This window comes from Anabas testudineus, chromosome 7 (genome assembly GCF_900324465.2).
Source record: "Anabas testudineus chromosome 7, fAnaTes1.2, whole genome shotgun sequence".
Lineage (NCBI taxonomy): Eukaryota > Metazoa > Chordata > Actinopteri > Anabantiformes > Anabantidae > Anabas > Anabas testudineus.
The window spans coordinates 15,810,482-15,836,533 of NC_046616.1; the positions used below are offsets into that span (position 1 = coordinate 15,810,482).

Genomic DNA, 26,052 nt, shown 5'->3' on the forward strand with positions numbered 1-26,052 from the left:
GACTGCTTTGCTTAGCTGACACAAATACCCCCCGCTTCTTAACACTGACCTTGATTCTCATTTGTGTGGCAGCTGATAATAAACGCGTCGGGCGCAGCTTGTAGGATTCAACAAACGTTGGGCATCTATTTGTGATTCCAGTGTTTTTTTGTTTTTTATTTTTATTTTGTTTTTAAAGAGAGAGCTCCTCGCAGTGAGCGGCTCCAGCTCCGGCCTACAGTACAGCAATGAGCGCCACTATAGCCACACACAGCCCGGACTGCGATGCTTCGCCCCGGCTGAAGCTCGCTCCGGTGCGACGCGCCGGAGGACGCGCGGCCGGAGCGTTTAGTTTAGCGGCAGAACTGACGCTCAAATACTCGGCGAGAGTTGATTTAAGGAATTGAAGCCGTGCCCCCCCCCCTGTTTTTTTTTTTTTTTTTTTGTCGTCAGGATCCAGCGCCGTTACGTCGGTAGAGCAGCGCCAGCCGGCATTGCAGCGAGTTCATCAGACAGGACCCCCCCCCCCACCACCACCTCCCCCCTCCACACACACACACACACACACACGCCACAATATTAATGTGCTGGAGAGGGAGCGATAATAATAATAACGCGAGAGTTTGCAAGTTGCCTCAAGACTGTAGTTGCAACTGTCAAAGGTGGAGTGGAGCCGCGCATGACCCAACACACATTACTGTAATACTGTACACGGCCGCCGAGATAATATCCGTATAAAAAAGCGAAATAATCCCGAGGTAAGGAGCCGAGGAGTGGACCGCGAACGACCGACATTTGGCGTCTCCGCTGCTTTTCCTTCGCTTCGCTGTCTTTTACTCCAACCAACTGTGTCGCAGCCGTCGACATTACTGCACTAAACATATTTTTGTGCCTCCCTTTAGCTCCAGCCAGCGCAAGGATATTTCTGCTCTTTTTTTTTTTTTTTTTTTTTTTTTTTTTTTTTACTCCTCCTTCGTAATAAAGTCGCCATTTTGCTTCACTGCCTATATAAACCATCCCGTATTCTAATATTTCTCCCTCAAGGAGCCGGGGACCTCTCCATGTTTCCTGGTGATTTGTGCAGTTTGTGGAGTGTTTAACGCGACGAGAGGTGGAAGAAGGAGCCTCGTGGTGTACATGTTAATGCAGGAGAAGAAGAAGGAGGAGGAGGAGGGGGGGGGCACGGCAATTGGAAACTGGGAATAAGGTGAAAGGATCCGGGATGTCTTTTCATGTACGAACCACATTCTGATTTCTCTTCTCCTGCTCTGCTCCTGTTTTTTTTTTTTTTTAAACATCCACCTCGTCGTCGTCTGCAGAGTGTGTGTGTGTGTGTGTGTGTGTGTAGAGGAGGGGGGGGGGACAGGACGACGCTGACGACTGTCCGCTTCCTTTGAAGCCCCCTCCGGCCCCGGTGTGACCGCTCCTTGACGCACGGCAGGTGCGAGTGCCATGTAACTCCGCGGTGGTGGAAGAACGCCCACTTAGGTGTCTGCGTCCCCTGACCTCCTTCCTCCTCCTCCTCCTCCTCCTCCCTCACGCGTGGGGTGACCCGGGGCCACCGGGCCCCCCCCCCGGTGCTGGCTGACTACTGCCCGACGGTCCAGGTAGGTGTGGCACAAACAAAAGTGCAGCACTCTTGGGTTTTTATTGCTCTTCAACTCTTGTCTCCTTGTCGGAGTTGTTGCACAGCATGGCGCCGCGCCATGTGCCCAAGCCAAAGTGCTTCTTACCACGGTGCTTGTCAGCAGATGTAAGTGGGTGTCACCAGGTTTTGTTGTGTCTAGTTTAATGTATGGGGATGTAGGGCTGTCACTTGTGGAACTAGTCTTTCATGGAAACACCAGCTGCACTGTTATGTGTTTTTTTTTTTTTTTAAAAGCTTAGAGTAGGATGCTGTTCTCATGCCACCAACCTAAAGCATCAATGCCCAGTTTAGAACAGTAACAAATACTAATGCAGCTCTTATAAAAGTATAGAGGTCACTGTTGAAACGTGCTCGTCTCTCAACCAGTGGTAATTCAGCAGCCTGCCTCGGTGTCTTTATCTTGCTCATCACATCTGTTTATTTAAAGCAGTTAAACGTTCATCTCTTCACACTCTTCACGTCAAACAGGAAAAGGAAGGTGTCTGATGTTGCTGTGTGTGCAATATTTCTGCAACTGTGCAGCAAGCTCACCGTGCCTGTTAAGGTGAAATTACCAGCAAACTGTGAGCGTATTTATCGCAGTGATGGATGAGTCTTCATCACTCAATGCACAGGCAACAGAATGGTATGTAAACAGACACTGAGTGCCCCCCCGTAGAGTGACCCTTTGTGTGCTGTTGTAATTCATTAGGACAGTGACATGAATGTGTGCTAAGAGAAAGCATGTTGGATGGTAGTCAGTCCCACTTAACATAATTAGCAATTGTCAGCTTTCATCCAGCTGACTGTCCCATGCTGACAGGGAACCAGGGTGCCGTAGCAAGAACCTGAACTTGACATTTAGGGTTTGCTATAGAAGATGATGGTGGCATGAAGTTAATAATGGATTGGTGGACTATGATAATCTCGCAGTAAGCAAATAAGGACGCGGCCTGGCTTAAACTAAAACTCTTCTGTTTCTGTCTGTGTGACCTGAGGCATCACTGGTTTTCAAAATAAAGACAGAAGAAAAAGAAAATAGCTCAGGAAAGGCTGTCTATTTCCTCCACCTCTCTTTGACTCATCTTTTGTCTAATGGGTAGAGCATAGAGTTCGTGTATAAGTTAGTGTATTGATTTTGAAATGAAACATGGAAGGTCGCACTCTCATTACCACTGCAGATGATGTGTGTGCCTCCACTCAGATTATCCTCAGTCCAATAGCACTGATGGCCAACATGAAGAAAGTGCATTGTAGAGCAAGCAGGCAGCATCATCACCAACTATTGATGAAGTGGATGTTGCTAATAATGTTTTGATAAGAAGTGCAACAGGATCAATGAGAACTAGAAAGCATATTGCCTTTAGATATCTATCTCTCATGTGTGTTTGTACCCCCTAAACTACCATTGCAGGCATGGAGAGCCCCAGTGGCCCCAGGCTTGGGAAGCTATCCTCCTCAGGTCTGCCAAGGAGCCGTAACCCCAAGCATGGACATCCCCAGGAGCCTGTCAGAACCACGCCAGGCCCTGAAAACAACAACAAACATAGTGAGTGAAGAGCTGCTGCACTTCGTTGAATGACAACTTTGTGTGACTACTAGAGCTGTGTTGTTTTTCTTCACAGATTGTTTTAAGTGTGGTAACTGGGGAAGTGTCTGTCTGTGTGACCCAGGTTTGACCCTGAACTGAACCCAGCATGTATTCTGTGTAATGCAAGCATAGGTAAAGAGTAGCTTTTACGTACATACAGCATGGTGTGCTAACACAAGTGATGATTGCAATTGTGTGTTTGCATAATTATCTAAATATTCCACTGAAGTTCCACTGACTGTAGCTATTTAGGTTAGCTAGTTTTTCAAGGGTTTAATCAACCTACCATACCGTACATATACCCGTCCCTGCCTTTTTTGAATGGGTTATATTTTACTAAGGGTCAGTGGTTCCCCAGACTCAATGTAATTCTACCCCTCTCACCACAAAAGGGCCTGGAAACTACAGCATCACTGCCTTATAGTGTGTTACAGTGAGAAAACCAAAACAAACAAGCATTGCCAAGCACTGACATGAGTGAAACCCCTAAGCCATCTGGATGGAGATGGAAGATTTTGGAAGGACAGGGTCTGACTCTGGAATTATGTTTCAATCCAATAACCAAGAGATCATCAGGACTTTGTTAATAGAGTGAGGCAGACTTGGAAAACTGGGGCTGCTCTAATATGACCCAGTTGTTTTGGTTGCTACAAAATAGCCTCTCATTCCCAGATACACAAAGCCCCAGTACCAGACTAAGTGCTTCACTTTATTTCCTTCTATCCAGCCCTGCAGGTTGCATTTGCATGACACGAAACTCAGCCAAGGTGTCAAAGCCGTTTATTTAATTTCATGTATTTGTGCCAAGCTACATTTATCTTCCTAATGTTATAGTCTGTAGTATGGCCCAGCTCACAGTATGCTCTTCAGCTCTTCATTTCTGGTAGCTGATGTGTTGTCTTTGCTCTTCAAGAATTTACTGTAGCAGAATGCAGCATATTTGAATGACAGGTCTTTGCAGACTCTCAGATTCTCAAGTTCTATGGATTTTTTTTTTTACACTTTATTACTCAAAGAACAAGACGTGTATATAAATCAGCCCAAGCAAAGTTGGTGGTGGCTCTGCCCTGATTGGTTTCAGACTGAAAGCTACAATTGAGAGAAACACAATTGGCTTAAGCTCACTGATGTATAACGGCGATCAATGTGAGTGCGACTGTGTGTATTCAGGTAGTGCTTTCACAGGTGAGGGCTTGGTTCTGGTCTTTACGGGACTTTTTCAGGTAATTTGACTCTGTTCTCTTTTCTCTGGCTGTTTCTGTGCGTCTGCTTTGTTTTGTCTTTCCACGGTTGATCTGCTTTCACTCTCATTAAAGTAAAGCTTCTCAAAAATAGTGGTAAAGTAATTATAATCAGTGGTTTTAATATTGCAAGTCTTTGCTAAGGGTGCTTTTTTATTTGATCTGTTGTGTTGTTAAGGACAGCTTCAAGCACAATTTGATTGGACAAGATAAGAATCTACATTTCACTATATTGTAGTTGAAATATATTCTTGTTTGGCTGGAAAGTTGCTCTTATCTGGAACATTACCAGGGGTTTCCCTGGCCTTTAGGGAGACTTAGTTGGTAACATTGCCAGTAGTCTAAGATTTGTGTCATTATGGTTTGAAGATTTTCTAAGAGCATCCAGAAACCTTAAGGGGAAACACAAGACTACTGGAAAACATGCACAGCATAATGTAACAGTATTTAAATACAAGGTTTGATCTGCTTTATGTAGGAAAATACATATGAAGGATTAGATTTAACAAAAAAATCCTTCATTATCACACCGTAACATGTGTTCTGTTGTGTTATAATTTGCCTAGATGTAATCGAGGCTGAAGGAGGCAGCAAGACTTCCTCTACCAAAACCACCAGCCACCAACCAACTCTATCCACATCAAAATACTTTTCATGCAACGTACAGTACAATGCTTTATAAATGTCCTCCTTAGCTTATTACTAATCAGTGACTGATGGCTTTAGCTTTCTGTAGCTAATGATGAGGAGAAATCCTACAGTGCTAATCATAATGAGCCTGGCGCTAGATTGTCAGTCCCTGGGGTACTGTGAGCCTTGCTTTAGGGAAATAAAGGCATCAATATCTAAGGCTCCTTGTGGAGTTTTTTCAGTCCTCAGTGTATGCCCATTGTACACAGTGTAACCAGGTGCCACATTATCCACTTTCTTCCTGCTGGTAGCTTCATTTTTCATTCCATGTATATGGAAAGTTTGGAGTGTTATGCCCTGTTGTTTTATCAGTTAACATGCTGATCAATAAATGTCTGTGTCAGAGTCTTTGCATGATATAGCGATGAAGAAATACTGTCTGTCTGGCTGGGCTGTTTTTCTGCTGGTGGTTCCCTGAAATGCCTTCATGTTTTATTACTTAGAAACAAAGACTGCACATAGAGCTTGTACGCTTTCCTAGAGTGTTGTGGTTGAGCTGTCACCTTGCCACACCAGACAAATCACATGAAAGGATGTGGTCCTTGAGGGTGACTTGCTCTCTCTTTGGTTCTTCCTTTTTTCTCTTGCTCTCAGATTTGTTCATATTTTTCATATTAATATCTTGTTATAGTCCTAGTTTGGTTATTTTTCACTCCTACCTTCTTCTTTCAACTGCAAAAGAAAAAAATGCTAATCTTCTAATTGCTACAGGCAAGTGCTGAGATTATGCCAGTATTTGCAAACATTAATGAAAGCCTAAATGAGTGAAGCCTGGAAGTGTAAGTGACTCTCCTCACTCTATTATGGATTACTGTGCTGTACCCTAACTGATCCCAGAACACCCTGTCCATTGGGCCTCCTTGTCTGTGGTTGATTTTACATGCCTGTATTTATGTGTGTATGCATGCATGCATGCATGCAGACAAGTATATTCTCAAATGTCAGTCCACTGCTCTGACTCCAGGACCTTCAATTTAGATCCACACTCGCCATCTGCTGACTCTGCACATTTGCCTCACCAGCAATCTCTCACTTTTCCTCTCTATCATTGCTTTCTCACATTTGCTCTTGCACGTTTGTTGTCCAGTTCTCTGCACAAAACAGTCAGTGCTTTCCATTTAATCCTCCCACCCACTATGTCCACTAACCCCACCTGAGTCCTTACTCTTCTCACCTCTTCTTTTTTCGCATACTTTGTAGTTCTCGTCTGCTGGTGCTTTGAGTCTCCCAAATTGGTGTAATATCAAAAGATGAAATCGATAAAGAGCTATAGATGTTTGTTATGGGATGAAATTGAATTCTGGTGCTTTTCTCAGCCCGATGCTGCATCTCATTTTGAGGAGAGTCCTTTGTCATTTTTGTCACACCTTTATTTGGCAGACTTGAGGACGGTTGAGGAGGAGAACAGGGAAATGGGAGAGAGACTGAGTTGGTGAGTCACGGTCCATAAGGAGGGCACTGCAAACAGTCTGGAGCAGGCATTGTCTGTCTGGCTCACATATGCAGGACTGTATATGCTGTTGCATAAACACATGCAGTTTTTATGGGTGCCTTTATGTGCACTGTGTGTATACAACAGCATGCCTCAGTGCAGCAGATGGCAAATGCCATGTCCATTTGACATTACATTCAAAAGTGCTCTGTTTGCTTTTCGGTCAGTTCACCTGTCAGCATCGTCCCCCTGGAATTCACATATGTGGCCACTCGTCTGAAGCTGGTATGATTGGGTGACACTAAGCACAGTGTTACACATGGGCCAAAATTATTATGATTATGTAGCAGGAATCTTGTGTGCTTTAGGTGTGTTTGGTGCTGATATTAAACTGACTGCAGGTGTGTTTCAGTGCGTCCCCAAAAAGTAGTTCAGATCACTGAAGGCAGTGAAAATAGCATAGACTCAATTGCTTACACTACATCTACTTTTCAGAAATTCTTAGCATCAGAATACCTTGGAATAGTATTGTCCATCATGTGTCACCCTAAATTTGACCCCACTGTGTCATTGTCATTGAGTTATTTAAGTCTGGGAACCATGAAATATCATAGAAATAAAACAAAGAGAGGATGCAAGCAGCTCACATTTAGATTATAGTGTAGTCGCCTTTTCTTCTAATGTCCTATAGGTCAGGAGGAGTGATGCAAAAGTGGCTGTCCTCTTTGGGGTGTTTAATTTTACTAATTATAAAAGGAGGTGTATTGTTTTGGTATGATGATGATGGAACTTGTTTGCGTGCGTGTCAACAAGTGCATGTATGGAATGATCTTAGATAAGGAATTACAGGGAAAGAGAGAAGAAGAGGGAGGGCAAAAAAGAGAGAGAAAGGAAAAAAAACAAAGACACAGGATGAGAGCTGGACACAGAGAGTGAGTCGGATTTTCTCTCAGCCAGTGTCTGGGTAGCAGGACTGCTCTAGTGCCGCTCCACCTCTGTTCTTACTCACTCTCTGGAATCAGGCCTGATTGGGAGGGAATTATGGGGACATCTTCAAAGAGAGGTGTGTATATGATGGAAACGTTTATTTATGTTTGTGTGTGTGTGTGTGTGTTAAAGTGCTTACATGCCTGTCTTTCACACGGAGAATGTGTGAGACAGGGGATAAGCTGTGAAGAAGTAGAAGTAAAAACACAGATGATAAACTTAGAAAGCAGAAAAAAAGACGGCCCTGTGGTATATTCGGTGTAAATCAGACAGGCTTAGACAACCAGATGATAGCTACAGTGTAACTGTCTCAGTGTGTTTGCACTTTCTCCCGGTGTATCAGTTTATCCATCTATTTTCTGTTAAGATCAAGGAAATAGTGATGTCATGTAGTCTTGTGTCAGTGGCGAGTGGTGTTTGTGTGTGTTTTTTTTTCCTACACTACAGTATGTCTAAACTGTGCTGTGCAGAGACAGACAAAGACTTCTGTGTGAGTGTTTTTCGAGGAAAACAAATGACTGTTCTGTGTGCTCCTGTGTGTGTGTTTGCGAGTAATGCGTGCACCCTTGCACTCAGGGGGAGCAGTTGCAGGCGTAGCTAGGAGAACTCAGAGGTTATTTGAGATCATTAGGCAGCTGCCAGCACTCCTGGGTCCTGACTCTTCTCTTGTCTTTCCTTCTCTTTGCTTCTCTTTTCTCCTCTCCTTTCCTCTCTGTTCTTCGCCTCTCTTCTCCTCCCCGCTCGTCGCCTCTGTCAGGATTAACCAGTGTGGAGCAACAGTTGCAGACAGCTGAGAGCGAGTCATACTCCGACATTAGTTGAACAGCTGTTTTATCCCCATTGCCTGTGCCTGAGAACCGGGGGTTTGGATTTGACACAATGGGCCTGCTTTGTTTCATACCAAGACAATGGATGAGATTGCTGGAATGTCTGTGTACCAGAGTTTGCTACCCATATCCAAGCTAGAAAGGCAAAATGAAAAATACTGAATACCCCAGGAAAGAAAAGCATGCTGTTGTACAGTATGTGTGATTTTATACTAAATTTACGTTTGCATCTGTGGTGTGTGTGTGTCAGTGCCTACTTGCATTGTAGTCTACAGTATGTGGGCTTAATTGTTCTGCATGGTGGAAAGAGGCCTCTGATAATGGTAACTAAGACAAGTAGATCTGATTCCCATAGCAACAAGAACATATCTTTCCCAAGAGCAGAATTCATTAATTATGCCTTTCTTTTACAAGACCTTTATTTTCTAAGACAGGAATTAGAATGCATGCTCAATTTCCTCCTTAGCATAAGAGCTGCAACGCCGACTGCATCACCTCTCCAGCTGCTACCCAGACAGCTAATAGAGAAATCCTCTGTCGCCTGGAGAATATTAACTCATATTCATGCACACAGATCACACTCACACACACTGGTAATGGCTTTGTGTACTTGTTTATTTCTATCAGTGTGTGCTTTTATGCGTGTGTGTTTACACCTTGTGTCATGAACTATTCTCAAACACAGCCGGCAATGCTGTGCTACTCCTCAATCATTCTTATTCATCCTGGCCTTATTTTCTTTCTACCTTATTATTGTGACTCTGAAGTAAAAGATTACATATAATCTGCCAACCCGTGTTTGTGTTAGTGCTTGTGGGTGAGAAACAAAAAGAAGACAAACGAGGTAAAGGGGAAAGTTAATACTGTGTGATAGAACACAGAGGTGTGTCCGTGATTGGTTAGTTCTGGAGAGTTTCTTATACACATCAACATCACTGGCACAGAGATGGTTTTTGCATTGAAGGATATTCTTTTGCCAGCATGATCTGTTCCCGTCAGCAGTTGCAGGAAGTCAGTTCATTTATTTGATGAGAAATCCTCCAACCGTTTTTAAAATCCGAGTAGGCACATGGAGTGCTCTGATCCACTTTGGGACCCGACACAAATGGGCTGTACCAGGCATGTGTGCATCCTGTCACTGCTTGTCAGTAAGTTTCCAGGAGAAGAAAGCAGTTGGCAGACACAACGTCATGTTCCTCAGCATGGGGAAGTGAAAAGGATTCAATAGAGAATCTGTGCAAGGCCACTGCTGCATTCCACTTGATAACAAAGGTCTATCATCTCTGCTTGAAGTAGTTTCCCTTTGACATTTCCTAGATCTGATATGACAGAAAACGCTCTAGCAGCATCTCTTGTCTCCTACTTGCTTTGTATCTGCTGCCACTATCTGGTCTTGCCAGATCAATGCAGTAGAGTTGAGAGCACATGTAAAGATATATCATTGTGAAGTACAACCTCAGCTCCTACCTGCAGCATTGTCATTCAGTATTCTGCTTGGTCAGAGGAAGAAGTCATCCGCCTCTGCAATTCTCTTCTCTCTCCCTCAGCATCCTCTGCTCTCTTCTTTTTGTCACCCTCCCTCTTGCTCTTTTTCCACATGCACACACACATCCTCAGCTCTCTCCATCTTCCCTCCCAATCTCAAGTAGATGTGTATAGAGGAAATAGAGTGCAGGGATAGTGCAGAGGTCTAATTGTAGCAGAGAAGAGAGCAGTAATGAGCCAGTGCACTGCCTGTCCTCTGAGGTTCACGTGGAGAAAGATTGCGAAGGGTGTGGAGAGACAAAGTGAAGGAAAGTGACAAGGGCTAGGCAAGGGGTGAGAAAAGAGGAAAGTGTCAGAATGTGAGATGGAGGGAGAGAGCAACAGAGAGCAGAGAGAGGGCTGAGGCAGTCGTTCTACTGTGTGCTGTGTCAGAGGTTCAGCAAAGTAGCGATTTATAGCTGATCTATTTGGCCCAACGGACACTCTCTCCTTCTCTCTTTCCCTTTTTCTTTCACAGACACACATCTGGAAGTGCTAAGATCGAGATATATCTAGAACATAGCAGGTCTGAATGCTACTAGTTTGGGGAGTTTTAATGATTCCCATCATAATTAATATTTCTATTGTGAAAATATGAAGCACTGGTAGTACTTTGTGCTAAGTCAGAAATTGTGTTCGCTCTCATTTTGCCAGGTCCAGTGTGTGATGAGCCAGCAGAGGGGAAGAGGAAAGGTCGTCCTAAAGCAGAAGTGCAGGAACTGAGAAGCATCCCTGTAAGTATCTCTGTTTGAACTGAGTGGGCGTTTGAAGTGGGCTTCATTTTTCCTGCACAGAAGCAGCTCCCCATTAATATGCACGGTATACAGAACAGTATAGCCATAATCCTTGCATGTATTCAAATCTGTCTTCCTCACCCCTGAGCAGGCCCATATGATAGTACAATGGAAGGAAGAGTTTAAGCGCCGCTCCAGGGTTAAGTGTCCGTGTTCAGGCTGCTGGTTAGAGTTTCCCAGCATCTATGGCGTCAAGTACCACTATCAACGCTGCCAGGGGGTGAGTCACTAACCTCTGCTCTTTCCTGCTATGCAGCTATTCTACCTAATGCTTCGGAGCAGACTTAAGCAGTGGATCACAATGTAGTATTGGAGAGAACCCTCAAATAAAAGGTCATTATAGTCAGTGATAAATGACCAGTGAAGGTAGTTTAAAAAAGAGAGGGGAATTTATATTTATCAAGCTCCAACTTTTTAGTAATTATTCACCATACGTGAGTGATTAGTCTGGCTTTTTCAAGAATCTTTCATTAGCCAACTGAAGGCTTCCAGTAACAACCACCAACTGTCATTGCAACTGATTTTGCATGGGGAGGAATCTCACTCTAAATCCCCTCTCTTCATGTCTGTGTTTGTATTAGGCCACCATAGCTGAGAAGCTGAGTCATGGCTGTCCCTACTGTGAAGCAGTCTTTGCCACAAAGGTGCGCCTGCAGAAGCACAAGCTGTGGAACCACCCAGACAGGGCTTGTATGGAGCCCAAGGACGAGCAGGCTAAACTTCAAAAGACTCCTGTCAAGTCCAACCCCAAGAAAAGGTGACTGGGATTTAGAGCTCAGATTCCCACCTACATAATAGTGTTAGTAACATCATAATGCTGACTGCCCAAATTGTCCTCCCTTGGTCTGTGACTTCAGGCCCATGGAGAACAGTCCCCCCTCTCCGGTGTTCTTCAAAGTGAAAAAGACCCATGAGGTGTCCACTCCTGCTCTAAACGGGGAGCTGACCCACCAGAAAAGTGAGAGGAAACAGCACAGCAACAGCCAGCCTTCACAACAGATTCACCAGTCCCAGCCAGTCCAGCCTCAGTCCCTGCAGTCCCAGTCCCAAAGCACGTCATCTGATGCAGGGGGCAGTGAAAGTGAGGGGGGCAGCCTTCCACCTTCTTACCCTGACGAAGACCCGGAGCGAATGAGGCACAGTAAGATTACAGCACATCTTTTGTTGTGTTCTCTGAGTTCTCATTATAGTAAATGCTTGCACTGTGATTGTTAGACCATTCCTTGCTTTGTTTTTCTTTTGAGCCAGGACGGAAGCAGAAAACGCCTAAGAAATTTACAGGGGAGCAGCCTTCTATATCTGGAACATTTGGATTGAAAGGTAGGTGCCAAAACTTCTCTCACCTCACCCTGCTGTTGACAGTAAGCCGTATAGTCTTAAGAAAACATGCCTATACTAATCAGACAACTCCGTGTAATAATGTCGTGTGGGTGTAATATTACTAAATGGATACAAAAACAAATTTGTGAAGAACAGATTATTATTATGTGATGGCTGATTCATCACTGATTGCTGACAGTAGAGCAGGCATCAACAACCCTGTGAGGACTTAGTGAATAACTGAAAGCTTAAGGAGGCTAATACACCAATACTAGAAGATAGGGCTGGGGTTTGTGGGTTGTTCATCAGAACTTTACTACATTGTGTGACTGGTGACAATGAACGCTCCCTACTGTAACTGATCAATAGTACTTGTCTGTTAACAGTACTAATGTGGCAAATGCAGAGGTGTTATGCAGCTGAATAAATCAGTGACTCACACCAGGCACACATCATATACAGTACACACATCTTTTCTAGTCTCTCTCTTTCTGTCTGATTCTAATACTGAAAATGTTTTAGGACTCATATAGCCTACACCGGGTTGTAAACTAGAACTACTTAAGTCTTTTTCTTTATATTCAGTATCAACTTTTCCTTTTTAGCATCTCTCTTGTTCAGCATTGTCCTCCATCTGTCCGTCTCTTTACCTGTACTACTTTAAATTGGAGTATTAATTACTACCCTGACTAAGAGTCTGTTTGTTTGTGCGTGACGCAGGTATGACTAAGGTAGAGGAGAAGCTGAAAGCGGGCCGTATGAAGAGATCAGAGGGGAGTGGAAACAGTGAGGAGTGTCAGAGAAGACCTTCTTCAAGTCACTCCTCCAAGAAGGACTCAGCCACAGCCAGCTCTGGTAACCAGCTAAATCAACTTTATTAAATTAATTAGTTTGAGATAAAAGTAGGCCTTTGACTCAAAATATCACTGGTGACACACATGCAAACATGATCTGTGGTTTATTTTGATTGGTTTTCCTGTTTGATTTGATTATCTTGTCTGTATACTGCATGTCAGAAATTTGAAAACTGGTGATCTCATGATTAAAATATAGGAATTTAGGATGACTAGTAAATGGTATATATAAGGTACAATACAGTGCCCTGATTATTACAGTGTGACTCACTCATCACACAAGCATCAAACAAAATGAGAAGAGAAGAGAGCAGAAGTACTAAGTATAGAGAAGGAAGTGTTATGCGTATAGGGACATTACACCGGTAATAACAAATTAACGAACTAGCAAAGTAACACCGAATTCTTATGTTGTCCAAGGTGCTGTTCCTGATACCCAATGGCAGCGAGCAATCTCAGAGCGTGGTGAGGTGGTGTGTCCCACCTGCTCCATCGTCACTAGGAAAACAATCCATGGCCTCAAGAAACACATGGAGATTTGCCAGAAGGTCAGTGGGTGATACAGCTTCTCATCAGAATGGGAGCAGTGTGGGTGTGCTGTCACAACTCCTAGTAGAGCTTGCTATGAAGAATTGTTTTCCTGTCAGTCTAATTAATATCATTGCTGTCAGGATGCTGGGGAACATGTGACATTGTACACTAGACATTATGTGTTAATCTGAATAGAGTACGGGCAGTTTGACAGCACCATGCCTCAGTGGAAACTACGATTGAGCATTTCATGTTTAAGACCTTTCACAAACAGGCCTTTCACAGTTTCTGTACAAGTGTTCTCTGTCTGCATCAAGTTTACAGTATAGTTTATTATTAATGGATGCTCAAGATTAACAAAAACAAGTAAGTGTGATATAAAACACTATGTGGTTAACAGTTTGTAAGCAGCAGGTTTGTTAACTTAGCAGCAGTAAACAGCAGAAAGCTATTTCTGTTGAGAAGAAATTAATCTTTAACAATAATCGTTATGCTCGTTTACAAAAGAGGAAATATGAACTAGTGGAGCTGTTCGCCAGCAGTGCATGGAAAAACGTCGCTCACCATTCTTGGGGTTAGTAACCGGAGATGAATCAGATTCCAAAGCGGGGGATGCCGGGGTGCTAGCAGTTGCCTTCATGGCCACACTGTGTCTCTGCTTCAGAAGAGTTAAAAGGTTAGCTGTACTGCCTGTGTACTTTACAGCAGCACAGCACATTCTGCAAATTACACGTGGCTCATCAAGCTTTCTGTCTATCTTGTAAAACATACTGTGTAACTTTTGATTTGTAGTCTACAGTTGAGTGTACACACTCAGCCTCATGCAGACATGTTATAACTGATGAGTCCTGAATTGAATCTATTCAGTGCTGCTCTAACAATGGTATCTCGCATCATACCCGTGCGTGTTTGTGTGTCAGTATAAATTGGTTATTCTTTCCAACCCAAATAGAAACCATATATCATATAAAAAAAACTGTTTACATATTGACAAAACATTTCTGAACCACGATTGCCAATAAACTTTTTCCTGTCTGGATGTGATATAAAGCTCTCTAAACCTAGATCTGTAATTTCCACAACAGATTATAACTTTCTCTGCAATGATATTAAATACCTCTCCCAGAGGAGCCAATTGTGCGTAGTCTGGGGAGCCTTTACAGTAAAGACATTGATTGGTAGGCTGTAGAAATAACATCAGACAGTCTCTCAGTACAGTAATCTCAACCAGTTTTCTCATGTAGTATCCTTTACTTAAAGCTAATGTAGTAGAAATGGATTAGAGTGAAAGTCAAGGTAAACGTCTGCAGTTTGTTTGCGTTGCACTCAGTTGTGGTTCCATAGTAATAAACGGCGAAGGGCTTGGTGCACAGAAAATCCAACTACATTATATTGAGTTTTCCTGAGGACAAGCCAGCTTGAGTATTGCAAACCCCTAGCCCCTCAGAGAGACATGTTCATACAGCCATTTTAATGGCTCCTTGGCCCAGTGGCTTGTGTGACTCCATTAAAGTGACAGACTGCCGTTAAGCAATGACAGAATTACCACATTACCACTGGGTCAACCACCATCAAAACACCTTGATCTTGAGATCAATACTGAGGCGAGGACAAAAAAAGAACACTGTCTTTACACTAAATTGGCCCTTTTCTCCAAGATTTTCTTGATATGTCCGTTGTCCTTTCAGTTTGCCCAGAATTGTGCAAACTCTATTAGGTTTTAGATGAAATGTTGCTATATTGATAGTTCCAATAAAGAGCAAAGCCAGCAAGAGAGGGCTACTTGTTTGTTTCCTTCAATAGAAATGTTGTTTGATCCTCTGTTTGGCCTTCAACAGCTCCAGGATGCCCTGAAGTGCAAACAGTGCCACAAACAATTCAGGTCCAAGGCTGGCCTCAACTACCACACCATGGCTGAGCACAGCACCAAGGTACAGTCACAGATGTTACATTTCCTAAAGCTGAACTCAAATTGTCAAACCATTAATGTCACCCTGTAAGTTGGCCGTTTATTTTGATTTATGTATACCACCAAGTCCATCAATCATTAGACAGTGACCAGATGGAAATGTTTTGGGTGCTCAGAGAGTTAGTGTTTTACCATTGTCACACTGGTCCACTGAGCAGGGCAGTTAGATATTAGACACTCCACCAGAGCACCATTCAGGAGGCACTCTAACTCACACATGTGACTCTATATAAGGTAATCCACCATATGCATATACAAGTGTCAGATTTCACTGGATGACGGGGGGGGGCCTGTATTTATTTTAGGCGTCTACCTATATGACACACGGGTTTTAACACGGGTTAAAAAACACATTTCTTTCCAATGTGCTATACTACATGTATTCTATATTCATTATTTCATATATATGTTGAATATTCATATAGTAGTCAGATGCTATGCTCTTTTGATCTTGGAGTTCATAAACGATCTTGCTGATCATTCCTGTCCTTGAAGTGCTCACATTTCTTTCTGCACCTGTCTTAACCCTGACAGCAGAGGGCTTCATTAAGATATTATCATGACACTGGTGCATTAGTGCAACGGTACCACTATGAACTTTGGTGAATAATTCATCACTGCCTCTTTTAGAAAGTATCATGAAAGACCGATGAATGTACATGCAGGCCTCGAGGCATGCTGCATGTCTCCTTGTGTATTTGTCTGAGCACATTTTCCAGTAATATATGATACATTATATGTTCACATGCCTGTGTACAATACCATATGTTTGTGAAGTGCTTTGGGTGTCTCATTATTGCCAGTTTCATAATGATGATTGATGACTGGGGTATCTGTGTCAGCCAAATTACACTGTTGGATGCCACCATTTGTCTTCGGTTTGGACTTGTTGTGCCCCGACATTATTGGCACCATTCCAGTCCAGCAGAGCAAGAGACACCACTGTTTGTGTGTTCAAAGCGAGATTCTCGAAGGTTTCACCATCTAGTCTTCCTCACCACTAAACTTTTGTTGTTGTTTGTTATCAGATTAGATAATGAAAACTTTTATAACAAGTTGAAATCATAGTGTTACTTCTGTGTTAGTTTGTGTCTGATGTTGCTCTAATCACAAGCAGCTTTATTACATTTTGTATGGAATTTGTGTTGTTATTGATTTTGTTTTTCACGGCTTCTATAGGAAGCAGTTAGTACTTCCATTTTGTATAAGCGGTGCTCTGACGGGCTCATAAATTATGTGACTTTGATATGATTTGATTTTGCATTTGCACTGACCCAGGGTCCTGTGTGTCGTCTGTGCGGTCACATGGCTTGGCCCCAATGCTGCATGAGAAAGCTCAGCATGCTGACAGAAGGACACAGGTCACCCACTGGGTTTGACCTTGATGTCGCCTTTGCTACTGTTATTCTCCCACTTTCATACTTTCCCTTTTGCTTTTTCTGTCTCTGATAGAGGCATTAAGAATACATCTTGATGTAGTTTCATGGTTTCTTCCCCTGTCAGCGTAAATCAAAGGCTGAGCTGGTGTCTGTTCTCTTGCCTGCAGGCTTGAGCATGATGTAGTTGAATTAGTTAAGTACTCAGGCCTATCTCATGTTCTTACCTGTGCAAAACCCAAGCCATCTCAGTTCTTTGTCTGTGTGTTAACACATGAGAAAACAAATGAAGTTCGCTCCACTGGGATTGCTCAGTGCAGACTCTCTCCAGTCCCCTTCACTTCTCTTCTTTCTTCTCGCTGGCAGCCTTGCCATCTGTTGTTCTGGCCTTGGCTGAGGTTTGGCACCAGCCAACACTTGAGTGAAAACATGAGTTTGACAGTTGTCATAAACATGCCTTGAGTAACAGCCTCACCATGAAACCATTTAATGATCCTGGCGCAGTGTGAACACCCGAGATGGAAAACACGTTTTCATCACAATTTTCTAAGTCAGGAGGGATGGGGAGGTGTTGTGGTGGTAAATGCTTATGTGACATTGTGTTTGTCTCCCTTCAGCCCTCAGGGAGTGAAGGCCAGACGGGCGATGAGCATGAAGAGAGAGAAAGGCTGCGACGGGTGCTCAAACAGATGGGACGAATCAAGTGTCCTAGTGAGGTATGCGCTCCTTCTCTCTTGCTGTCCCTGTCTATTTTGCTTTCTTTCGTTCTTTACTACTCTTGCTTTCCTGTGTCCCTCATCGGTATTATTCAACTTTTCTGTCTTTCACGTCACATTTTCTTCACTCCTCATCTGCCAGTTCCGATTTTGTTTCTCCCTTTTCCTCAGGCTCTTCTTTTTGTGTCTGCCTCCATTTACCTCACTCCCTACTTTTTCCTTTACTGTATGCCTTGTTCTTGAAATGTTGCCCAAAACCACATCAACACTCTGCTTCCTATTACTCACACTAGAGTGCAAAAAGCAGAGAGAGAAAGTACTGTGAAAAAAAAAAACTCTGTACAGTGATGTCCTCACACTGAAAAATGAGCAGTTTCCTGCTGGTTCCTTCAGTTTTTTTTTTTTTTTTTCCTCCTGTTTTTTTCAGTGTAACCACAAAATATTAACCAGTACCCAGGGTCCTGCATAATGTGTGTTTTAATTCTTTCTTATTTTTGTCACTGGTCCCACACAATCATATAAACATTATGTGTGCAAACACACACATACGTACAGGGCTGCTCAGCCCACTTTTCCAGTCTGATGGGGTACCAGTATCACCAGAAGCGTTGTGGAGGAGAGTTTTCTGATGATGAGAAGCCTGTGTTTCTATGCCAGCATTGTGGAAAAACCTACCGCTCCAAGGCTGGCAGAGATTACCATGTGCGTACCGAACACTCTCCCGCTATTACCACCACCATGGCATCCACAACCACCACCAACAACAAGGACAATATCACTGACACCAACAACAATACCGGCAAAGAGAGGGTAAGAAAACTGTTACAAATTATTATATGACACTGCTTTTTACTGTATACGTGCATTTGATTAAGTATCCATGCTTGTACATATTATTCAGTCAAGTGTCTCACTTCTCCTCTAGGTGGTCTCTGAGGTGTCCCCATCAGGAGGCAAGAAAGAGCAAAGCCAACCTGAGAAGAAGGACTGGCAGGAGAAAGTACTGTCCAGCCAACTTAAGGAGAAGGAAAGGGAAGTCAGGGAGAAAGAGAGGGGAAAAGAAAAGGAGAGGGAGCGAGACCAAGACAAAACAGCACAGAATGAGAAGCCAGGAGATGATTTTGAACGGACCCCCAGTGGCAGAGTGAGGCGCCGGTCAGCTCAGGTAGCAGTGTTCCACCTGCAAGAAATAGCAGAGGATGAGCTGGCCAAAGACTGGGGCACCAAGCGTCGCATCAAGGATGACCTGGTACCTGACAGTAAGAGAGTAAGGAGACATGCATAATGCACACATAATCTGCATTTCTAACAGACATATAGACCTGAGCACAGTACACACAGACACATGCATGGGTTGGGACATGTGACGTGTTGTCTGTATTTTGGTAGTTCATGAGGTTTACTCTGCACCTATACGCTCTTAGGACCTGGCATACACATGGTTGTACAGCACATTTTGGGTTCTTGTGCATACAAGCTGATCGCAACTGTTTCACAGCCTTTCACAAATAGGTGTGTAAAGAAAAGGGCATTGCTTGTTTTTAATGCAAATAGTTTTGAATATGTTATAATTTGTTGTTGTAGGCATATGATGTCTTCCTGAAACTGTTTGTAAAAAGATGGTGCTTAGTTTTTATACTTATCAGGTTCCAATAAGCCCAAACAGCAAAGAGAAATAAAAAAATGCATATCAAATTAGAGCTCGGGTCTTAAGAGGTTAAAGTAAATACTGCTGTATTTACATAATGTAACTTATTAAGGTACCCGCCGCAGGTACATTTGTTTCTCTTCTGCATGCTTGTACATACAGTAGTGATTTTTGTTCATCTTCGATCATGCGTGTGTGTGTGTTGGTGTGAGTTTTCCTTGTTATCAGTGTATGTGAGCAAAGTGCAGCAATGAGAATTTCCACTCCTCACTGACGGAGCTGTATGCCCCATTTCGCACTCGCGCTCAAAGCCACACCAGGCCTCTCCATTCATTGTCACTCAGTGGTCAACTCAGATTGCATCCCACTCACTTTCTCCTTTATCTCTGTGCTCAGTCCAGAAATTGTTGGCTCACGCTCCACTCTGCTCACATACTCGTGTACGCTTGTTACTGATATTATGACTGTAAGTATGTCGATTGCTGCTAGGAACTGAGTTAAATGACTTGTATGTGCAACCATGGACCATTAACCTGTTTTTGATTCTGATATTGCAATTCCCCCCCATTGTTACAAAAGCACATCGGCATAGTGTACAGCATGAAGACAAAAGAACACTTATATGTACAGGAGAACAACCAGGATTATTCACTGACATGCATTTAAGCCAAACCTTGCCATGAAAATACCAGGTGCAAGTGGTAAAAGGTGAAACCAACAGATAAATAATATATGACTGCCAGTATATCTTTTTCTACACATTGAAATGCAAAAATATCAGAAATGCTGATATAAATGTTCTCTGTTGTGTAGTTAAACTACACCCGTCCTGGCCTCCCCAACTTCAGCCCAGAGCTATTAGAGACTTGGAAGAACCAAGTCAAGGAGAAGGGATTTATCTGCTGCACCAATGAAGTAAGAACAACACTGGCACAACAGCACACAACAAAAAAAAAATCTGTATTTGAATTCACTAGAAGATTAATTCAGAGATTTGATCACTTTATAGGACTAAGGCTTTTGAATGGAGAGAATTTGTTCACTCACTGTTTATTTTTTTTCCTCTAAGAACTGTGAAGCTGTCTACTCCAGTGTGTCAGGACTAAAAGCCCACCTTGCCAACTGCAGCCAGGTATGAACACCCACCTGCAGTAGTCACTAGTTTCATTACATTTGCTTCTATAGACAATAACGTAATAATAAGAATCCCCATGTTACTGTAAACCAAATTTGTAATGTTGTTAATAGCCACCCCACAACTGTTTATGCCTTCATCAAAACTATTTTTTGTGTAATTAGGCATTTTGTCTATTTCTGAGGTATTGTACAAGCCTCTGGAAACAGCATGTATCACAAGAGAAAAAAATTCAGCACAATACAGCTCATGATAAGCAGGAACACATGAGAAAATGTGGTGGTTAAATGAAAAAAAGTAACAAATCATTATATGCAGTTTTTGATGAGAACATTATTGATATACAGTTAACTGCATTGGTGTGTGTGTGTGTGTGTGTGTGTGTGTGTTTATATCTGTTGCAGGGTGGTAGAGAACTGGGGAAGTACACCTGTCTGATCTGTCAGAAAGAGTTTAGCTCAGAGAGCGGGGTGAAGTACCACATCAGTAAGACACACTCACAGGTGGGTCAGTCTCAGCCTTTAAACAGACCACTGTGTTATTTAGTATCTCACTACTAGTAGCATTTCCATTTCTGTTAGTAATTAGTATAATATCTATTTTGTGATAACAAACTTGCAGGGAAACAAGATGAAAGTCATTAACTTCTGTGAGTAAATTCATACAGGACTTGTGTGTTTTAGCAGATAAATGTTCAATTAGATTAAATTCAATTCAATTTTATAGTATAGCACCAACTCACAACAGAAGTCTACTCTTCTACTACTTTATAGTGTTCAAGAACTTACAAAATATAACTGCATACGGAATTATGAAGAAAACGCAACACTCCCACTTGAGTAAGCACTAGGCACCAGTGGAGATGAAGAACTCCTTTTAGAGCCGAACCAGGCTCAGGGTGGGCGGCCATCTGCCTCGACCAGTTAGGGAGTTAGGGAGTGGAAAGAGGAGAGAAGGCAGGCAACAAAAAACAAAAACAACAACAACAACAAGCAGCAAAAACACTGGGCAACATATGTAACAAAATGCCATAAAAATAGAATAACAGAATAAAACAATAACTTGTTCTCACAAGATTAACATCCAGAACAATTTCAAGTTTTGTGGTTTAATGGGCATTTACACATACAGATACAAACACCTGGGCCAGTGACAGACATATACAACAAGAGCACAGCTACATGACAAGAAAAAGTTCAACAAAGCCCAGCTTTATTGCAGCAAGGCTTAACTTTATGTAAATATGAACTGATGTTCAGTTACAGCCAGAAGAAAGTGTTTTCAATGGAAACCAAAAGCAGCGTGTTTGCTACCCGACATGAAGGAATTTGCCTAGCTGTGTTCTGCTGATTTTTTATAATGTGTCATGACCACTTTATGTAACTTACTGGGACACAAAAGAGAATGACATTGTTGGTGTGTTTGGGGGTGGCGGCTAGGTCAGAAACCAACCATTGAGTCAAAGCACGGCATGTAAATTACCTGCTCAACACAACATACCCCCAGAGCTACAGCTTTTCCACAGCCCAGCTACAGCCAAATACTTTGTAGGTGTGTGTATGAACGCTCTGTTAAAGGGCTCAGTAGTATTTTCATACCCCTACTGATTCCCGACATGGATTCCCCTACTACAAGAAAGGTTGTACAGTTATATACACATGCTGTTGCTTTTCAAAACTCAAGATAATTACTGTAAGTGTTTTTTTATTGCCCTAGAACTGGTTTCGGGCAGCAGCCAGTCAAGTTGTCTCCAGTAGCAAGAGCAAACCACCAGAGAACAATGGGATCAAAGCAGAGGTGAGAAATGGCGCCACCACTGGTAAGAAGAGAGGCCGCAAGCCCAAAGAGCGGCCCCCTGTAGTTGCGCCTCCTCAAACAAAAACTGAAGCACTTGCCACTACTCAAAACTCAGCAGCTTCCGTGATTCCTTCCTCGGGCCCAACACAATCCCCCACCCTGATCCCTGACCCAACGGACAGTTCTAAGTCAGTCCTAAATAGACAGTCAATCCCCTCTGCCGCCAGACGAAGCAAACCCAAGAGGCTGTCATTGTCAGAGTAGCTCTGCTTTTCTCGACCCAGGAGCCAGAGGTGACGCGTACTGTAAATGTTATGCCAGGAAGCTAAAAGACCTTTCTAACTCCACAAGGACTTGGCACTGAGAAGAAAGTGAAATCAACCATTAGGAAGTAAAACATTTAGTACAGACTTCAAATCTTGGTTTTAAAACCTCCACAGTTAATGTGTCTACTGTTATTAACAATACTCATGTTAACAGTAGTGTTTTATTTCTCCATTCCACTTTTGTCTCCTTTTGAAGGCGCACATTTCAGTTTCTGTATTCACAGCAAGAACGTCATTAGAAATCAAAGACAAACTTCAGACTTCTACGTCAACTGCGCTGTGTGAGCAGAGGTAGTATTCCAAACAAATTGAGTAATTCTCTCAGTGAGATTCATGTTGTGTTTGAGAGGTTTTAAAAAGGATATTCTATTAGCATGGTGAAGTCATTTAATGATAGCTAGTGTTTTCACATTTTTTCACAGATATACTGTACTGTGTACATAAACAATATCTATATCTATATATCTATATACTCAAAGCAGTGATGCCATCTGTCATTTCCAAGCCTGACACGTCAAATTGGATCATAAGCAATCAGAATATTTGCAGTGTGTGTTTTTGTGCAATGATTTGATTTTTTTAAATTTTCTTTTAAAATTATTATTTTTTACTTTTCATGTTTCAAGTAAGCAAATGTCATATACTGTAAGCTGAAATGATGGTCTGTCACGTTAATGGTGTTCCACTCAGTTTATCTGACAGCTATGTGGCTGTCCCTTCAGTAACGTTTGTTTTTATTTTATCTGCATAACATGATGATGGAAGGTATCTGCTTTGACAAAAATAATTAAGTGTTAGAAGATTTCTTTTATACTGAAGTCAATAAGCAGGATACCCTAAAAACAACTGAGATTTTCATCTATAAGGTGTAAATTACTTACACTGATAGTTAATATGGCATTGTGTAATTGAGTTTTAACATAAAAACTTGAAGTATTCTGTCTAAAATAGGACTGGCAAAGCTAAATGTTGGACAGAAGAATGAATATTGTGTGAAGCTTGTTGCACCATTGCAGCACAATCAAATGATGTGACACCATTTCAATGGAGGCCGTATTTTGGCTACTGCTTTAGCTTGAATCAAAGAGCTGAGGAGAGAATAAAAAAACTATCTTTTATAGAGAGGTTGAGGAAAAAAAATCTTTTATTAAACATAAAAATGCAAATGAAGATTCACATATAATGATGTTTATGAATTAATTCCTGGATGCTCAAAGCTATTGCCTTGCACTTTAACCCTTAACCCTTCTTGCCCCACCCCCCCCCCACCCCTCCACCCTGTTGTATTTTTGCACTCCAGGAGTATTCAACCTAACCAAGTGGCTGTCAGGCACAGAAGCAGGAATATTTTATGCTGATGAAAAAATATAATTACGGAAAAACTAAATTTGTCTTTACATGGATACTGAGCAGCATGGTTACCTTGTGAATATCTTTAATTCAACATGGCCACATGATTATGACTCACTGCACAAAGCCATAACTGGTCTGTTGAATTTTAAGGTTGCTCTACCACATATGCTAGTTTATCTTCAGATTTTAAAAGAATCCACTATCTAAATACTTTTCAAATCTAAAATGTGTGCAATCAGAGAATATTTTCACTTTGAAAGTAAATACTTGAATCTACAGTTATATTAGCAATTTGAGCAGTTTAAAAAAACAATGTGTTTGATTTATATTTGCAGTCTATGTCCATAAAAATAATGACTTGCTTACTTAAAAAAAAAAGAAATTATCACAAATCTATTTTATATTCTCTTTTGTGTGTTACCTAGATGTGAATCTGATAGCTTTGGATTAAGTTGTGATGTGAGGTTAATCTGGAGAGATAATAAGGGTGATCTTCTTGCCACTCTACCTTAAGGACCTGATACAACTCAGTTAACGTCCACCAATCCATCCTGCCATTTTCTCTCTACTGGCAAGTCCTCTAAATTTTGCACCAACAAATGTCAGTTTCATCACTTAAAAAAAGCACTGATGTCAGCAGAACATTTTCAACGAACATTGAATTTAAAATGTATCCTCGTGTCCCAGGTGGTGTCATCCCCAGGCCATGAACTTTTATATTGTAGATTAAACATTTGAGCTGAATTCCTCCATTATTAATCAACTGATGGAGCTTATTCAGGTGGGGATGACCATGCATGTGTCTGTCTCTGTTAGCAGGCTGGACCTTTATCTTCTATCCAGGTTCACTGGCGGAGATGATAAGTAAGACAAGCACTGATTGGTCCTCGGACCATTTCAATATAAGTTGTCAAGACCTTATGTGTGTGTGTGTGTGTGTGTGTTTGAGTGTGTCTGTGGGTGTGTATTAAACAGTTAGCACCTTTGTAATGACTGGATGTCAGACATGATAACACTTTGTCAAGTGTTACGCTGTGGCACAGAATCAGTTCATCAACTGCTTGTTACTCATTTCATTAGTAACATCACATTGACTGTGTTTACCTGACAAGCTTTGGTGTTGCAATATGATAGTTTAGCACTGCTTTTAACAGTGGGTATTTTATATTTTATCACACCCTTTACTATCTGTCTTCCTATGATGTGGAAAACACATATCTATCCCGCAGTGTGAGCTAACTGCAACATGTTTAGAGAGTACAGCAATACACCATATTTAGCTGGTTTTGTTGGCTTGCTGATATTTTAATATTTATGTGTCTTCTCAAATTGTATGGCTTTTTCACTCCCCTTACTTTTTTTTTGTTTGCTTTAAAAATGCTTTTTACATATTATGAAATTATAAAAAAGAAAAAAAAAAGGTTGAAAAAATTTGTAGACCACAAAGAACATTGTAGGCCTGTATGTTGGCATACACTGTTATTTTATCCATTTTGATGATGCACATAAATTGAGCTTTTTCAGTACACAATGACAAACACATTGAGAAAGTCCTTTATTATTATCTATTCAATATGGGACAAAAAGGCGTATGTATGTGTGTTTGTTTCTGTATTTAGTGCACTTACTATACCATGAAATAGGCTTGAACTAGGAGTGTTGTTGGAGCTTTCTAGTTACCTGGACTGTGTGTGGTGTGACTTTTGTACCTGGGGATTCAGCAGGCTCAAGTGTCTTCCCTTTGTCAGCAATGTTATTTCCACGACCAATGTTAATCCTTATAAATCCCCTTATACAGCTTGAGAACTGTACCCTTTTATTGGACAGCAGTGGTTCATTTTATATGCTACCTACTTTAAAAGCAGGAAATGGCATCTGCCTCTGTTGTCAGGGCCATGGTGAAGAAACTGTTGAGTTTTAAGAAATTATGTTGTAGCTCATAACTGGTTATGATATAATGGTAACAGATGAAATGAGACTAATGATGTATTAATGATTTCCATATCTGAAATAAAACTGTATAGTACCTAACATAAGAGGCATAAAGACCTCCTTTGAGTCTGAACTGTTACAATTTTTTCTCCCAAACTTGTTGTATTACCTGTGCATTAGTATCCCTCAACTAATTAATAAACGTTTGTTGACTAAACTTGCATGAACTGTGTCAGCATTTAAGTAAGTTTAGATATCTTCTGTCAATAGAACTGACGTACTTGATGTAGTTGCTATGATGTAAATGTGATAACCTTTTCTCACAGTGGATCTCTTGACTTGTCTAACATGGATAAAGCCGGTAAGATTAGTAGCAGTATTGCTTTGTGTCAGTTTCAGGAGT

The 26,052-nt window shown here is 41.8% G+C and overlaps 1 protein-coding gene across 3 annotated transcripts; it reads left to right on the plus strand.

Annotated features, from left to right (window-relative positions):
• The first annotated feature begins 549 nt into the window (after positions 1-549).
• Positions 550-25,870, plus strand: znf512b (zinc finger protein 512B). 3 transcript variants are annotated; one of them, XM_026367720.1, is made up of 18 exons: positions 550-737; positions 1,024-1,586; positions 3,021-3,155; positions 10,553-10,632; positions 10,784-10,912; positions 11,274-11,449; positions 11,550-11,833; positions 11,941-12,012; positions 12,733-12,867; positions 13,287-13,414; positions 15,236-15,328; positions 17,360-17,458; positions 18,014-18,268; positions 18,384-18,725; positions 19,920-20,021; positions 20,176-20,238; positions 20,646-20,744; positions 21,958-25,870. In XM_026367720.1, the coding sequence occupies exons 3-18, from the start codon at positions 3,023-3,025 to the stop codon at positions 22,300-22,302; spliced, it is 2,535 nt and encodes an 844-aa protein (XP_026223505.1). In that variant the 5' UTR covers positions 550-737; positions 1,024-1,586; positions 3,021-3,022; the 3' UTR covers positions 22,303-25,870. The 3 variants fall into 3 exon arrangements, with proteins under 3 accessions (XP_026223505.1, XP_026223506.1, XP_026223507.1); XM_026367721.1 differs by having other exon boundaries at positions 550-1,586; positions 18,116-18,268; XM_026367722.1 differs by lacking the exon at positions 10,784-10,912 and having other exon boundaries at positions 550-1,586.
• The last annotated feature ends 182 nt before the right edge of the window (positions 25,871-26,052 follow it).

Excerpts from the sequence above, each read along its gene's own strand:
- znf512b (XM_026367720.1), top strand. The coding sequence starts at position 3,023 with ATGGAGAGCCCCAGTGGCCCCAGGCTTGGGAAGCTATCCTCCTCAGGT. Across the intron at positions 12,013-12,732 it reads TGGAACATTTGGATTGAAAG|GTATGACTAAGGTAGAGGAG; the intron begins GTAGGTGCCAAA and ends TGCGTGACGCAG. Across the intron at positions 18,726-19,919 it reads TGGTACCTGACAGTAAGAGA|TTAAACTACACCCGTCCTGG; the intron begins GTAAGGAGACAT and ends TCTGTTGTGTAG.